This window comes from Oncorhynchus tshawytscha, linkage group LG30, assembly GCF_018296145.1.
Source record: "Oncorhynchus tshawytscha isolate Ot180627B linkage group LG30, Otsh_v2.0, whole genome shotgun sequence".
Taxonomy (NCBI): domain Eukaryota; kingdom Metazoa; phylum Chordata; class Actinopteri; order Salmoniformes; family Salmonidae; genus Oncorhynchus; species Oncorhynchus tshawytscha.
The window spans coordinates 41,962,525-41,978,687 of NC_056458.1; the positions used below are offsets into that span (position 1 = coordinate 41,962,525).

At 43.4% G+C, this 16,163-nt stretch overlaps 1 protein-coding gene across 3 annotated transcripts in view; it reads right to left on the bottom strand.

Annotated features, from left to right (window-relative positions):
• Positions 1-10,007: 10,007 nt before the first annotated feature.
• Positions 10,008-16,163, bottom strand: part of LOC112228283 (clathrin interactor 1) — a 43,899-nt gene continuing 37,743 nt past the window's right edge. For 2 of the 3 annotated variants that reach the window (XM_042309301.1, XM_042309300.1), the window contains 3 exons: positions 15,242-15,447; positions 10,929-11,097; positions 10,008-10,599 (listed from right to left, as the gene is read on the bottom strand). In XM_042309301.1, coding sequence (XP_042165235.1) covers positions 10,253-10,599; positions 10,929-11,097; positions 15,242-15,447 — 722 coding nt within the window. In that variant the 3' untranslated portion in view covers positions 10,008-10,252. The remainder of the gene's footprint in view (positions 10,600-10,928; positions 11,098-15,241; positions 15,448-16,163) is intronic. The other variant, XM_042309302.1, reaches the window with a different exon arrangement.

Sequence of the window (16,163 nt, forward strand, 5' to 3'; positions counted from 1 at the left end):
CATTGGTCAAATGGCCCATCGATCACACTATACGCCCGTCGTTTAGAAAATCTGATTGGATGACAAAATAGTTGCCATCGTCTGCCCAGGGGGCTCTCCGTCCAGCCAACTGTGATGTCTTTGTTCAGTTAGGACTTTTCTAACTATTGATGGATAACAATTTCAAAACAGATGGCCAGACAGGCAACTGTACCACAACCTAATTTACATTTACTAAGAAAAATACATAATTCCATAGTTACATGCAAGTTATTAACAACGTTGGATGTACAGTATTTGCAGTACTTGTGTAAAAATGGCCACTCCGCATGTATTATTGATTCATTGGCATTTGTATCTGATTTCTATACAAAGAGCACAGTACTCTGAATAGGCCAGTAGTACCTATGTCTATGCCTGGACTTTCAGTCTGCATAAAACCTGCAAAGCACCCCCTTCTCCTTATAAACTATGTATTTGTAGAACAATAAATACATAAATAAATAGACTTCCTATCACCTTAAAAATACTGCAATATGTAGCAGTATCGATCTCATAAAACAGTATTCATATTTAAAAAACAAATGACTTAAGAATAACAGTAACTATTAATATATTTTTAGATCAACACTTTTTTGGGTGTTTATATACAACACAAAGTACTGATTCACTGAATCAACAAATCGTCTCTATCATGGATTTTACTAAAGGATGTCACTTCGGTTTGACCCTAGAGAATTCTCATCACGCGTACTTCTTCCTCGTCCTCGGTGACTCGGACTCAGACACTCAGACATGATTAATCATGGGGTTGGAGACCTGGGTAGGAGTATGGGAGTATGAGATTATGAGAGTATGAGAGTATGGGAGTGTGGGAGTATGAGAGTATGAGAGTGTGGGAGTATGGAGTGTGGGAGTATGGTGGAGTATGGTGAGTATGGAGTATGGAGTGTGGGAGTATGGAGTATGGGAGTATGGAAGTATGGAGTATGGGAGTATTGGGAGTGTGTGAGTATGGAGTATGGGGAGTGTGGGAGTGTGGGAGTATGGGAGTGTGGGTAAGGGTATAATATGGAGAAAAAAAGACACTCGGGATGATGGCGTTTCAAATGACCATAGTTCAATTTTCACCACTAACCTGCACAATTATAAAACATCAAACAGCATACTTACATACTGTAGTACTTAATTGGTATTCAACATGAAACAACATGCATTGCTTACCCTGGTGGATAAACTGGGGTCCAGACATGAAGTAGGGCGGAGCAAATGGGAAGCGAGAGGTGGAGAAGAGGCCCACCCGATGTGGCATGGGAGATGGAGGATACATGTCTGGGTAAACCAGGTTAGAGAGTGGTATTTGGAGACATCTGGAGCTGGATGGCATGATTGTAGAGGGAATCACACTGGCAGAATTGTAGTATGCCTGTTGACTGCTGATTTTCCTGAGTTTAAGAGTTTCTTCAAGGTTGCTGCCAGAGTGTCTGGCTTCACGCTTGCGTTCTCCAGGCTTACCACCAGAGGTAGTGGCTGTTGGGTGGGGATGTGGACAGGCAGTAGTCTGGGAGAATGTGGAGACTGGTACTCTGAGAGGCTGCTGTATCACCCTGGACATTAGAGCCTGGGCTGTGGCTGTTGAGTGGGGATGTGGGCAGGCAGTAGTCTGGGAGGCTGCTGCTGTATCACCCTGGACATTAGAGCCTGGGCTGTGGCTGTTGGGTGGGGATGTGGGCAGGCAGTAGTCTGGGAGGCTGCTGCTGTATCACCCTGGACATTAGAGCCTGGGCTGTGGCTGTATCACCCTGGACATTAGAGCCTGGGCTGTGGCTGTATCACCCTGGACATTAGAGCCTGGGCTGTGGCTGTATCACCCTGGACATTAGAGCCTGGGCTATGGCTGTATCACACTGGACATTAGAGCCTGGGCTGTGGCTGTTGGGTGGGGATGTGGGCAGGCAGTAGTCTGAGAGGCTGCTGTATCACCCTGGACATTAAGAGCCTGGGCGAAGACCAAACCAAAACAACTACTGTAATAAGCTTCATACTGCAATGTATTATTCCAGTTTACTGTTATAGCAGATACTGTGGCTCCTGAGTGGCGCAGTGGTCTAAAGCACTGCATCTCAGTGCAAGAGGTGTGACTACAGTCCCTGGTTCAAATCCAGGCTGTATCACATCTGGCCGTGATTGGGAGTCCCATAGGGCAGCACACAATTGGCCCAGCATCGTCTGGGGTAGTCCGTTATTGTAAATAAGAATATATTATTAAAATGTTTTTTTTGTTGTAAATAATGCCATCCTTCTCTATTAAAACATGAACTGTAGTTTTAGATTTGTCATGTTGATAAAAGTGTGTTTTTGTAGTCTGTGTATTTGATGCATACATCTGTAGGTTTATGTTTTTATATATTTGTGCACTAACTGAAAGTGTGTCTGGTGAGGGATAACCAGACAGTGAGCTATTGCTTTATCTGCAGCCCGTGTGTATGCAACAGAGGAGCTGGTGTGTATTGGTGACCATTGTCATCACGGTCATGGGACAAGACTACACCCCCAGGAACACTTGTCCCTGCAGAGCAGCAGGACGGTTGAAGGGTGAAGGACATCACAGAAGCGTAACACTTTCTTTTTCCAGGTCTGAGCTGATAGATCCAACCTGTGATGATTATGGGTGAAGATTTTGAATGCACAATTGAGATGCAAGTAAAGGTTAGTTATATGAATTTTGAAATATGATAAATATATGAAACAATAATTATACATGTTTAAATGGACTTGAATGGTGTAAGTAGACAGCCTGGGCTATGTTGACGTGCTTTCTCATAGTAGGGCCTCTTCTCTTCCTCAGTGAGCTTGCTCCACTCTGCTCCTAGCTGCACACTGACGTCTGTATTGTTGGCTGTTGGGTTGGACTTGGACAGGCCTGTGGACTCTCGCCCAGACCATGAACACATTCATAGGCCTCTTGATATAGCCATTTCTGTCCATTCTCCATGTTACTTCCAGATTTTCTAGAAGGAAAATGTTCACATAGTTTATTGGTTTGTGAATGAACTCAATAGGTGAAAATGATGTGCTGAAAAGTATAAAACATCCGTATGTATAATTTAGGTAAGCTCGTACTCATACCTGCGTCTGATGTTGACATGGTGAGATTCATCCCTCTAGTGTTCACCTTTACTGGAGGTGGTGGACCACTCACATGAACAGCTGGTGGATGTGGAACTTTACTGAGCGTTATGGCTTTACCATCCAATACTGTGAAGGTCGTCCCATTTTCGTGAACAACATGGATCGGTTTGGAAAAGTCTATAGTGGGAGCTGCAGGTGGACATCCTTGACGATGCGGCGTTGGTTCTCAAACAACGTTTACCTTGGCCTGACCTGGAGCAGGTGTGAGGATCTTCCCCTTGATGACCTGCACTTGAGAGTTCACGGGATGATCAGATTTGGCTTTACTCTGTTTACTGGCTGATGATGATATCCTCTCCTTTTCAAATGTAACTGGTCGACCTTGAATGTTTTCCTTGAGGTGTGTTGAACTTGTGGGCATTAGATACCCATCACCATCACATTTATCAGCTTTGGAAATAACTTTAGGCCTGACCGGAACCGCGTAACTATTTCCAGAACTTCCACAGCCTTTATGCCTACCCACCAGTCTCTTCTGTTCCCCACCACCTCCATGCTTCACTGCTGAAGATGCAGGGTCCTCTCTTTCATTGGCATTTTTCTTAGTGTCATCTTTGTGTTTACTTTGTTCACTTTTCTTGAATGTAATCTGAGCTCTTCGCTTGGAATGCTTATCCATTGTTGCAAATATTAGCAAGCTGGCTCAATTTGAGAGAGAACCTTTGTGACAGACATCAACCCCCCAAAAAAAAAAAAAAAAAAAAACTACTGATTGATTGTTACATTAAACAAATCGTCATGGAATGTTTGGGAACAATTTAAATTGTTGTCGCGAGCAGCATTATTAAAAACCACAACAATTGGGTGGGATATGTCATAAATAAATAATTGTTTGGCATTGAAAGGAAACGCAACTAGTTTACTTGTCACAATGATTTATACACCCTAAAAATACAACAACAAAAAGCGTCGACAAAACAAGCAGTTTTGTCATAGCAAAACAAGGCAATGGTTAGTTTCCCATTATCACAACATTTTTCATTAATCTCCTGTCCTAAATCCTGTATAAAACTGTCATAAACAAATGACAATGACTGTATGACCTATAACCACAGAATGTGTGCAGTACCCGCCCCTGTTCTACGACTACCCACTAGATGGCGACATTAGACTAATAATACATTAGGCAAAATGGAAATTGCAGTGAGCATGCCATCTTTTATCACTTTTATTATCAAATACATATGGTCAACATGAATTATTAAGCTCCTGAATTGTAAATAACATTCAGATGCCATTGTTTCTTTTTACATTTCTGATTGTGATTACATTTTACTGTGCACATTATTCCCAAACATACTATAGCTATTTTTTGTCTATCTCAGGGATGGGCAACTTTGATGGGGAGGGGGGAGGGGGGTGTAGAGTTTTGCCATGGGGTGCAGAGAATATTTAGCAATTTTATAACTAATTTCATGCAATTCTACTAATTTACCATGGGACGGAGGGGAAAATGAACTGTTTTACAGACGATTTCCTGCAATTTTACACATTTTGCCTTAGGGTGGAGAGAAATGTTTCCAGTTTTTAATATATCTGAGTGAGACTGACTAACAAAATCAATGGGGGCCCCCCAGACAGTAATTCGACCATGATAACAAGTTTAGATAGCTGGCCACTAAACTAAATTAGCAATAAATAAAAAAAGTTAGTTGATGGGCTAATTAACTATCAGTGTACAACCACATTCCTAAAATGCACCTTTGTATTCTACCTCGACCGAGGGCTTTCAAAAGGGGCTATCTCGTGGAATTCTGGTCCATCTCGTGGAATTCTGGTCCATCTCGTGGAATTCTGGTCCATCTCGTGGAATTCAACAACTACCTCCCTCAAACTTGCCTTCAGTGATAGGATAGCCAACATCAGTACGCAGTCAAAAGCATTCTTAATTCATAGGGTATAGGCAGTTAAACCCCAACTATGGTGGAATAGTGAAAAGACAAATTGGCTGAGGTGAACATGGGTATCTAACTGGGCAGGTTTCAAATCTGATAATAAGTTGTGTTCTAACTCTACATGTTACACAATCCTCCCTACAAAAACATTCATCATCTGTCTGTAATTATGCAAAATACTGTCTGCATTTCATAAAGGTGAAAGGATCCACAACTGCAATGATATATTTAAAGGGTTATATATAGTTCCTGTTCATTGTAGTGTGTGCCAAAACTCTATGCAATAGAATAGCCCAACAGGGAGAAGAAAGTGGAGGCCCTTACTTGTGTTGCTGGCGGCTCAGGGGAGAGGCAGCGGAGGAATCCCAGGGGACATCTGTTCCCCAGCTTCAGACACACTTCAAGAGCTCTGCAGAACAACGCAGGACTCATTAGAATACGGTCACGTCCTTAAAACACACACACGCTTGGAGATTTATTTTCAAGACAAACATCTGCAAAGGTGCTCCAACTCTCTGCAGTCTCCCCTCCTCTTTTGAAAGCCTCTCTTCTGACAACTTCAATCAGCACTCTCATGTTCAAGTAAGGCCCCAGTCTCCTCTTCCCAGTGCCCACAGCAAAGTCACTTCTCTACTCTGTTGTTTGAGAGATCAGAGACGTTATTCCAAGTAGTAGTGATAATGAAAACGAATAATAATAATAATCTGTCCAAATGATGTGTCTACTGTACTGCAGTGACCTTGTTTAAAGAATAGAGAACATAGCAGTGGCCACAGGAAGAGCATTCTAATGATTTCTTCTCATGTAAAGATTGCCATCTCCTGCATAACATCATGGGAGATGAAGGCAGTAAGTGAAAGATGACAAAACCAGCAGCTGGCAGAGGTTTCGGTATGACTAGCTAGTGTAAAATAATAAACTACTCCTCGCTGCCGGTGTCTTCAGTGTGTTAGCACTGCCAACATGTTCAGGAAGAACAAGTACAGGTGACTCTCCTCTGCTCTCTGACTGAACAGATACCAGGATGCCCACCCTGTCACGGCACATTGGGCATCCTGTAAACTGGTATCCCTGACACCTCAGCGCTCTAGCCAAAAGTTGCCAGGGCTTTTGAAGTGACTGAAAAACCAAATCAGAATTCCCCTAAAACACATGCTTTCATTATCCCAATCTTGTTACTAATGAATCACTTTCATGCCTTGCTGCACCACCTCCTTCACTCTCTGGTTCAACCACAGACTTCATTTGCATCCAATTTGGGACCAAAAATGTATCTTTGATGAAAATTACACTGTACAAGCAAAGTGACTGTTGATGTTGCCATTAGGTTTGTCAATGAGCATCCCTTTAAGCTCAAAACAGAAAATAATTTAAAATAAATGTTCTGCACAAGAATGTCCTTTTAGTCATGATTTAATGAACTTTTTAATGAAATACAGAAAATACTATTGAGTACAATCCAAAAAGTACAGTTGAAGTCGGAAGATTACATACACCTCAGCCAAATACATTTTAACTCAGTTTTCACAATTCCTGACATTTAATCCTATCCTTGTAAAAAAAAATCCCTTTTTTAGGTCAGTTAGGATCACCACTTCATTTTAAGAATGTGAAATGTCAGAATAATAGTAGAAATAATTATTTAATTGAGCTTTTATTTATTTTGTCGCATTCCCAGTGGGTCAGAAGTTTACATACACTCAATTAGTATTTGGTAGCATTGCCTTGAAATTGTTTAACCTGGGTCAAACGTTTCGGGTAGCCTTCCACAAGCTTCCCACAATAAGTTGGGTGAATTTTGGCCCATTCCTACTGACAGAGCTGGTGTAACCGAGTCAGGTGTGTAGGCCTCCTTGCTCGCACACGCTTTTTCAGTTCTGCCCTGAATTTTTCTTTAGGATTGAGGTCAGGGCTTTGTGATGGCCACTCCAATACCTTGACCTTGTTGTCTTTAAGCCATTTTGCCACAACCTTGGAAGTATGCTTCGGGTCATTGTCCATTTGGAAGACCATTTGCGACCAAGCTTTAACTTCCTGACTGATGTCTTGAGATGCTGCTTCAATATATCCACATAATTTTCTTCCCTCAGGATGCCATCTATTTTGTGAAGTGCACCAGTCCCTCCTGCAGCAAAGCACCCACACAACATGATGCTGCCACCCCGTGCTTCACAGTTGGGATGGTGTTCTTCGGCTTGCAAGCCTCCCCCTTTTCCTCCAAACATAACGATGGTCATTATGGCCAAACAGTTCTATTTTTGTTTCATCAGACCAGAGGACATTTCTCCAAAAAGTACGATCTTTGTCCCCATGTACAGTTGCAAACAGTAGTCAGGCTTTTTTTATGGCGGTTTTGGAGCAGTGGCTTCTTCCTTGCTGAGAGGCCTTTCAGATTGTGTCGATATAGGACTCGTTTTACCGTGGAAATAGATACTTTTGTACCCATTTCCTCCAGCCTCTTCAAAAGGTCCTTTGCTGTTGTTCTGGGATTGATTTGCACTTTTCGCACCAAAGTACGTTCATCTCTAGGAGACAGAACGCATCTCCTTCCTGAACAGTATGACGGCTGCGTGGTCCCATGGTGTTGATACTTGCGTACTATTGTTTGTACAGATGAACGTGGTACCTTCAGGCATTTGGAAATTGCTCCCAAGGATGAACCAGACTTGTGGAGGTCTACAATTATTTTTCTGAGGTCTTGGCGGATTTCTTTTGATTTTCCCATGATGTCAAGCAGAGGCACTGAGTTTGAAGGTAGGCCTTGAAATACATCCACATGTACACCTCCAATTGACTCAAATGATGTCAATTAGCCTATCAGAAGCTTCATAATTGTCTGTAATTTTCCAAGCTGTTTAAAAGGCACAGTCAACTTAGTGTATTTTAACTTTTGACCCACTGGAGTTGTGATACAAGTGAAATAATCTGTCTGTAAACAATTGTTGGAAAAATGACTTGTGTCACAGTAGATGTTCTAACCGACTTGCCAGAACTAGTTTTGTTAAGAAGACATTTGTGGAGTGAAAAAACGAGTTTTAATGACTCCAACCTAACTGTATGTACAGTTGTGTAATTCTCAAATCTTTTGGCCACATATATTAATTTTCACAAAGTCTGCTGCCTCAATTTGTATGATGGCAATTTGCATATACTCCAGAATGTTATGAAGAGTGATCAGATGAATTGCAATTAATTGCAAAGTCCCTCTTTGCCATGCAAATTAACAGAATCCCAAAAAACATTTCCTTTGCATTTCAGCTCTGCCACAAAAAGACCAGCTGACATCATGTCAGTGATTCTCTCGTTAACACAGGTGTGAGAGTTGACGAGGACAAGGCTGGAGATCACTCCGTCATACTGATTGAGTTTGAATAACAGACTGGAAGCTTCAAAAAGAGTGGTGGTGCTTGGAATAATTGTTCTTCCTCTGTCAACCATGGTTACCTGCAAGGAAACACATGCTGTCATCATTGCTTGGCACAAAAAGGGCTTCACAGGAAAGGATATTGCTGGCAGTAAGATTGCACCCAAATCAACCATTTATCGGACCATCAAGAGCTTCAAGGAGAGCGGTTCAATTCTTGTGAAGAAGGCTTCGGGTCGCCCAAGAAAGTCCAACAAGCGCCAGGACCGTCTCATACATTTGATTCAGCTGCGGGATTGGGGCATCACCAGTACAGTGCTTGCTCACGAATAGCAGCAGGCAGGAACCCAGTTACCTTCATAGTGCCCAAATGAAACCCAGTTACCTTCATAGTGCCCAAATGGAACCAGTTACCTTCATAGTGCCCAAATGGACCCAGTTACCTTCATAGAGCCCAAATGGAACCCAGTTACCTTCATAGAGCCCAAATGGAACCAGTTACCTTCATAGAGCCCAAATGAAACCCAAGTTACCTTCATAGTGCCCAAATGGAACCAGTTACCTTCATAGAGCCCAAATGAAACCCAGTTACCTTCATAGAGCCCAAATGGAACCAGTTACCTTTACGTGCCATTTGAGAAGCAGAACAGAAGCTGCTGCTGCTTGTGGTCACCAGCCTTGTCGTTAACTCATAATATTAACCTTGATTCAGATGGTTAACCCACTAAGATGGTAGAAAGTGCAGTTTAAACATACACGAGTAACAGACTGTAGGTTTGAGATAGAAATGTTACATGAAAACACAAAAAATGTAACAGAGGAATTTAATGACTTGGGGGACTTTTGTCTTTTAAGCCCATACTTTCCAAGACATCTTGAATAGCGCAATAATACTTGTTTTTGCATACCAAAAATATATTTACATATTTTGCCATTCCTGTTCTGAGTCCCGGCATGAAGTATGGTCAATGTGAGGTAATTCCTGAACTGTCTTCTGACATGTTTGAAAACAGAGACATGACAACATGAAAGTAGAAAAGGGACACAGTAACACACTTAACATGTTTTCTGAAGTATTTATCTGGTGTTGGTAGAAACACCAAGAACGTAGAATGTATATGCTTTCAACCATATACAAAATGTAATGTTAGATAAGCCCTTCCCGCCCCAAAACTAATTCAAACTCTTGATTACACACACACACACACACACACAGAATGTACAAAACATGAAGGACACCTGCTCTTTCCATGACAGACTGACCAGCTGAATCCAGGTGAAAACTATGATCCCTTAATGATGTCACTTAAATCCACTTCCATCAAATAGATGAAGGGGAGGAGCCAGGTTAAAGAAGGATGTCTTGAGACATAGATTGTGTAAGTGTGCCATTCATAGGGTGTTAAGTAGTTTGTGCCAGGCGCACTGGTTTGTGTCAAGAACTGTAACGCTGCTGGGCTTTTCATGCTCAACAGTTTTCCTCGTGTATCAAGAATGATCCACCACCCAAAGAACATCCAGCCAACTTCACACAACTGTGGAAGCATTAGAGTCAACATGGACCAGCATCCCCTGTGGAAAGCTTTCGACACCTTATAGAGTCCATGCCCCGATGAACTGAGGCTGTTCTGAGGGCAGAAGGGAGCGCAAGTCAATATTAGGACGGTGTTCCTAATGTTTTGTACACTCAGTGTATATAAAGAGAATGGATTGAAGGGAAACGCCATTAGATATTTCTCAAGTAGTCCGCGTATGCAGCTTTCCGTTCATAATGTTCTGAACAAAACTCTTCCACACAAATCCTTCAGCTCTTTCATTCATTTCATTTCCAGAAGTTGCCAAAGTTCACGAAGGCATCTTGTTTGGGTTGCACCATGGCAGGGTTGACCATGGGCTGCCCTATGCCCATCCCTGGCATACCCAGGGTGCCCACAACCATGTTCACTCCCATAATTCCCTGATTGACAGGCACTCCTCCCATTCGCATGGCGCCCATCCCCATGGTACCCGTTGCCATGGTGGGAGGCATGCCTAGGCCCATGGCACTGGCGGGCATCATGGGGTTGGTGGAAAGTCTGATGGGTGTGGCTGTGGCCTGGATGTTCAGATTCAGGCCTCCAAACCTCTGAGTCAGGTTGATGGGCGGCTGGACTCCTGAAAGCAGGGGATCTGAAATGACAAATATGGTGGTATTACTGTCAGTTAGACCTACTTGCAAGGACACATAGAAATTGACATTACAAGTTGTTGTTTTACCTTTATTTAACTAGGCAAGTCAGTTAAGAACAAATTCTTATTTTCAATGACGGCCTCCCGGGGAATAGTGGGTTAACTACAGGTTCAGGGGCAGAACGACAGATTTGTACCTTGTCAGCTCGGGGGTTTGAACTTGCAACCTTCCGGTTACTAGTCCAACGCTCTAACCACTAGGCTACCCTGCCGCCCCAGTTGACAGTCAACACAGAGAAATACGTGATGACAGTAAGTTAATAACAGACCTTGCTGTAACATGTTGTTGAGGCTGGGCTTGCAGGTGGTCATCTGCATACCAGGAGACAGGAAGTCCAGGCTGATGTTGACGCTGGGGTCTGACCATGTGGGGGGGAGGCAAGGCTTCTGGAGCTCCATGTGCTGGGGCAATAAGTCCCCTTGCATTGGTCCAAAGTTCTACAACAACCCAAAGAAGAGACAACACAAAAACAGGCCATGTTATCACAATCATCTATCCTACAAATCACACTACATGAAAATATGATGCTACACTACCATGACCAAAAGTATGTGGACAACTGCTAGTCCAACATCTCATTCTAAAATCATGGGCATTAATATGGAGTTGGTCCCCCCCTTCACTGCTATAACAGCCTCCACTCTTCTGGGAAGGCTTTCCACTAGACGTTGGAACGTTGCTGCTATAACAGCCTCCACTCTTCTGGGAAGGCTTTCCACTAGATGTTGGAACATTGCTGCTATAACAGCCTCCACTCTTCTGGGAATGCTTTCCACTAGATGTTGGAACATTGCTGCGGGGACTTGCTTCCATTCAGCCACAAGACCATTAGTGAGGTCGGCACTGATGTTAAGAGATTAGGCCTGGCTTGCAGTTGGCGTTCCAATTCATACCAAAGGTGTTTGATGGGGTTGAGGTCAGGGTACTGTACAGGCCTGTGAAGTTCTTCCACACCAATCTCAAAAAAAAACATTTCTGTATGGACCTTGCTTTGTGCAAGGGGGCATTGTCATGCTGGAACAGGAACAGGAAATGGTCTCCCCCAAACTGTTGCCACAAAGTTGGAAGCACAGAATCGTATGCTGTAGTGTTTAGATTTTCCTTCACTGGAACTATGGGGACTAGCCGGAACTATGAAAAACAGCCCCAGAACATTATTCCTCCTCCACCAAACTTTACAGTTCGAACTATGCATTGGGGTAGGTAGCATTCTTCTGGCATCCGCCAATCCCAGATTTGTCCGTCGGACTGCCAGATGATGAAGCGTGATTGATCACTCCAGAGAATGCGTTTCCACTCCTCCAGGCGCTCCAGAGTCCAATGGCGGCGGGCTTTACACCACCAGTCGACACTTGGCATTGCGCATGTTGATCTTAGGTATGTGTGCAGCTGCTCGGCCATAAAAACCCATTTCATGAAGCACCCGACGAACAGTTCTTGTGCTGACGTTGCTTCCAGAGGCAGTTTGGAACTCAGTAGTGTTACAACCGAGGACAGACGGTCCCGTTCTATGAGCTTGTGTGGCCTACCAATTCACAGCTGAGCCGTTGTTGCTCCTAGACATTTACACTTACAGTGCCTTGCGAAAGTATTCGGCCCCCTTGAACTTTGCGACCTTTTGCCACATTTCAGGCTTCAAACATAAAGATATAAAACTGTATTTTTTTGTGAAGAATCAACAACAAGTGGGACACAATCATGAAGTGGAATGACATTTATTGGATATTTCAAACTTTTTTAACAAATCAAAAACTGAAAAATTGGGCGTGCAAAATTATTCAGCCCCCTTAAGTTAAATACTTTGTAGCGCCACCTTTTGCTGCGATTACAGCTGTAAGTCGCTTGGGGTATGTCTCTATCAGTTTTTCACATCGAGAGACTGACATTTTTCCCCATTCCTCCTTGCAAAACAGCTCGAGCTCAGTGAGGTTGGATGGAGAGCATTTGTGAACAGCAGTTTTCAGTTCTTTCCACAGATTCTCGATTGGATTCAGGTCTGGACTTTGACTTGGCCATTCTAACACCTGGATATGTTTATTTTTGAACCATTCCATTGTAGATTTTGCTTTATGTTTTGGATCATTGTCTTGTTGGAAGACAAATCTCCGTCCCATTCTCAGGTCTTTTGCAGACTCCATCAGGTTTTCTTCCAGAATGGTCCTGTATTTGGCTCCATCCATCTTCCCATCAATTTTAACCATCTTCCCTGTCCCTGCTGAAGAAAAGCAGGACCAAACCATGATGCTGCCACCACCATGTTTGACAGTGGGGATAGGGTGTTCAGGGTGATGAGCTGTGTTGCTTTTACGCCAAACATAACGTTTTGCATTGTTGCCAAAAAGTTCAATTTTGGTTTCATCTGACCAGAGCACCTTCTTCCACATGTTTGGTGTGTCTCCCAGGTGGCTTGTGGCAAACTTTAAACGACACTTTTTATGGATATCTTTAAGAAATGGCTTTCTTCTTGCCACTCTTCCATAAAGGCCAGATTTGTGCAATATACGACTGATTGTTGTCCTATGGACAGAGTCTCCCACCTCAGCTGTAGATCTCTGCAGTTCATCCAGAGTGATCATGGGCCTCTTGGCTGCATCTCTGATCAGTCTTCTCCTTGTATGAGCTGAAAGTTTAGAGGGACGGCCAGGTCTTGGTAGATTTGCAGTGGTCTGATACTCCTTCCATTTCAATATTATCGCTTGCACAGTGCTCCTTGGGATGTTTAAAGCTTGGGAAATCTTTTTGTATCCAAATCCGGCTTTAAACTTCTTCACAACAGTATATCGGACCTGCCTGGTGTGTTCCTTGTTCTTCATGATGCTCTCTGCGCTTTTAACGGACCTCTGAGACTATCACAGTGCAGGTGCATTTATACGGAGACTTGATTACACACAGGTGGATTGTATTTATCATCATTAGTCATTTAGGTCAACATTGGATCATTCAGAGATCCTCACTGAACTTCTGGAGAGAGTTTGCTGCACTGAAATTAAAGGGGCTGAATAACTTTGCACGCCCAATTTTTCAGTTTTTGTTTTGTTAAAAAAGTTTGAAATATCCAATAAATGTCGTTCCACTTCATGATTGTGTCCCACTTGTTGTTGATTCTTCACAAAAAAATACAGTTTTATATCTTTATGTTTGAAGCCTGAAATGTGGCAAAAGGTCGCAAAGTTCAAGGAGGCCGAATACTTTCGCAAGGCACTGTAACAATAACAGTACTTACTGGAGGTCGACCGATTATGATTTTTCAATGCCGATACCAATACCGATTGGAGGACAAAAAAGGCCGATGCCGATTAATTGGTCGATTTTTTACAATGTAATCGTAATAATGACAATTACAACAATACTGAATGAACACGTATATTAACTTAATATAATACATCAATAAAATCTATTTAGCCTCAAATAAATAATGAAACATGTTCAATTTGGTTTAAATAATGCATCCATCAGTCTAAATATTCCTGTTACATTGCACAACCTTCAATGTTATGTCATAATTACGTAAAATTCTGGCAAATTAGTTCGCAATGAGCCAGGCGGCCCAAACTGTTGCATATACCCTGACTCTGCTTGTAATGAACGCAAGAGAAGTGACACAATTTCACCTGGTTAATATTGCCTGCTAACCTGGATATCTTTTAGCTAAATATGCAGGTTTAAAAATATATACTTCTGTGTATTGATTTTAAGAAAGGCATTGATGTTTATGGTTAGGTTCACGTTGGAGCAACGACAGTCCTTTTTCGCGAATGCGCACTGCATCGATTATATGCAACGCGGGACACGCTAGATAAACTAGTAATATCATCAACCATGTGTAGTTATAACTAGTGATTATGATTGATTAAGTTTAATGCTAGCTAGCAACTAACCTTGGCTTCTTACTGCATTCACGTAACAGGCAGGCTCCTCGTGAGGCAGGTGGTTAGAGCGTTGGACTAGTTAACCGTAAGGTTGCAAGATTGAATCCCAGTGCTGACAAGGTAAAAATCTGTCGTTCTGCCCCTGAACAAGGCAGTTAACCCACCCATAAGAACGTGTTCTTAACTGACTTGCCTAGTTAAATAAAGATTAAATAAAGGTGTAAAAAAAAAATGTTTTTATTTTTTATTTTTTTAAATATCGGCAAAATCGGCATCCAAAATGACCGATTTCCGATTGTTCTGAAAACTTGAAATGGGCCCTAATTAATCGTCCATTCCGATTAAATCGGTCGACCTCTAGTACTTACAGTTGACCGGGATAGCTCTAGCAGGACAGACATTTGGCGAACTGAAAGGTGACATCCTATGACGGTGCCACGTTGAAAATCACTGAGCTCTTCAGTAAGGCCATTCTACTGCTAATGTTAATATGTGGAGTTTGCATGGCTGTGTGCTCGATTTTATACACCGGTCAGCAACGGGTGTGGCTGAAATAGCAGAATCAGCCAATTTGAAGGGGTGTTCATATACACTATATATACAAAAGTACATCCTTTATATTCACAACGTAGACCTCTTCCATGATAATGAGGCACTTCCATCTATACCAATGTTTCATGTAGTGAGGAGGAGTCCTGTGAGCCACCTGTACCTGTGATCTGGAGATGGGCAGGTCGGTGTTGGCGACACCCACACTCTGGGTACCACACATGGAGAAGGTCATGCTTTGGGAGGCGGTGAGGGAGGTGTGATTGGAGCCAATCAGGTCAAATAAGTCAGCTGAGGGTGGGGTGTGGGCTGACGGACTGGAGAACGCATTCCAATCCCCAAACTCACCCTTCCCACTGGACCCTGACCCTAAGGAGTGAAGAGTGAAGATTTCATTATCCACAGTGTTTAGCATTTGCAAAACATTGTAGAGAAATGAACAAGGCATGAGGCATGTCCTGTTCTTCTGTAAGGGGGACGTCTTTCACCCTGTCAGGCAGGAGGTGAGCAGTGGAGGTAACAGAGATCGCCCCAAGGGGAGTACCAGCACACACAGCCCAGTGGGATCACTCATCAGGACCACAGGGTACTGCACGGGGGACCACAGGGTACTGCACGGGGGACCACAGGGTACTGCACGGGGACCACAGGGTACTGCACGGGGACCACAGGGTACTGCACGGGGACCACAGGGTACTGCACGGGGACCACAGGGTACTGCACGGGGACCACAGGGTACTGCACGGGGACCACAGGGTACTGCACGGGGACCACAGGGTAATGCACGGGGGACCACAGGGTACTGCACGGGGGACCAGAGGGTACTGCACGGGGACATAACCAGGACCAGAGGGTACTGCACGGGAACATAACCAGGACCAGGGGTACTGCACGGAACATAACCAGGACCAGAGGGTACTGCACGGAACATAACCAGGACCAGAGGGTACTGCACGGGAACATAACCAGGACCAGAGGGTACTGCACGGAACATAACCAGGACCAGAGGGTACTGCACGGGAACATAACCAGGACCACAGGGTACTGCACGGGAACATAACCAGGACCACAGGGTACTGCACGGG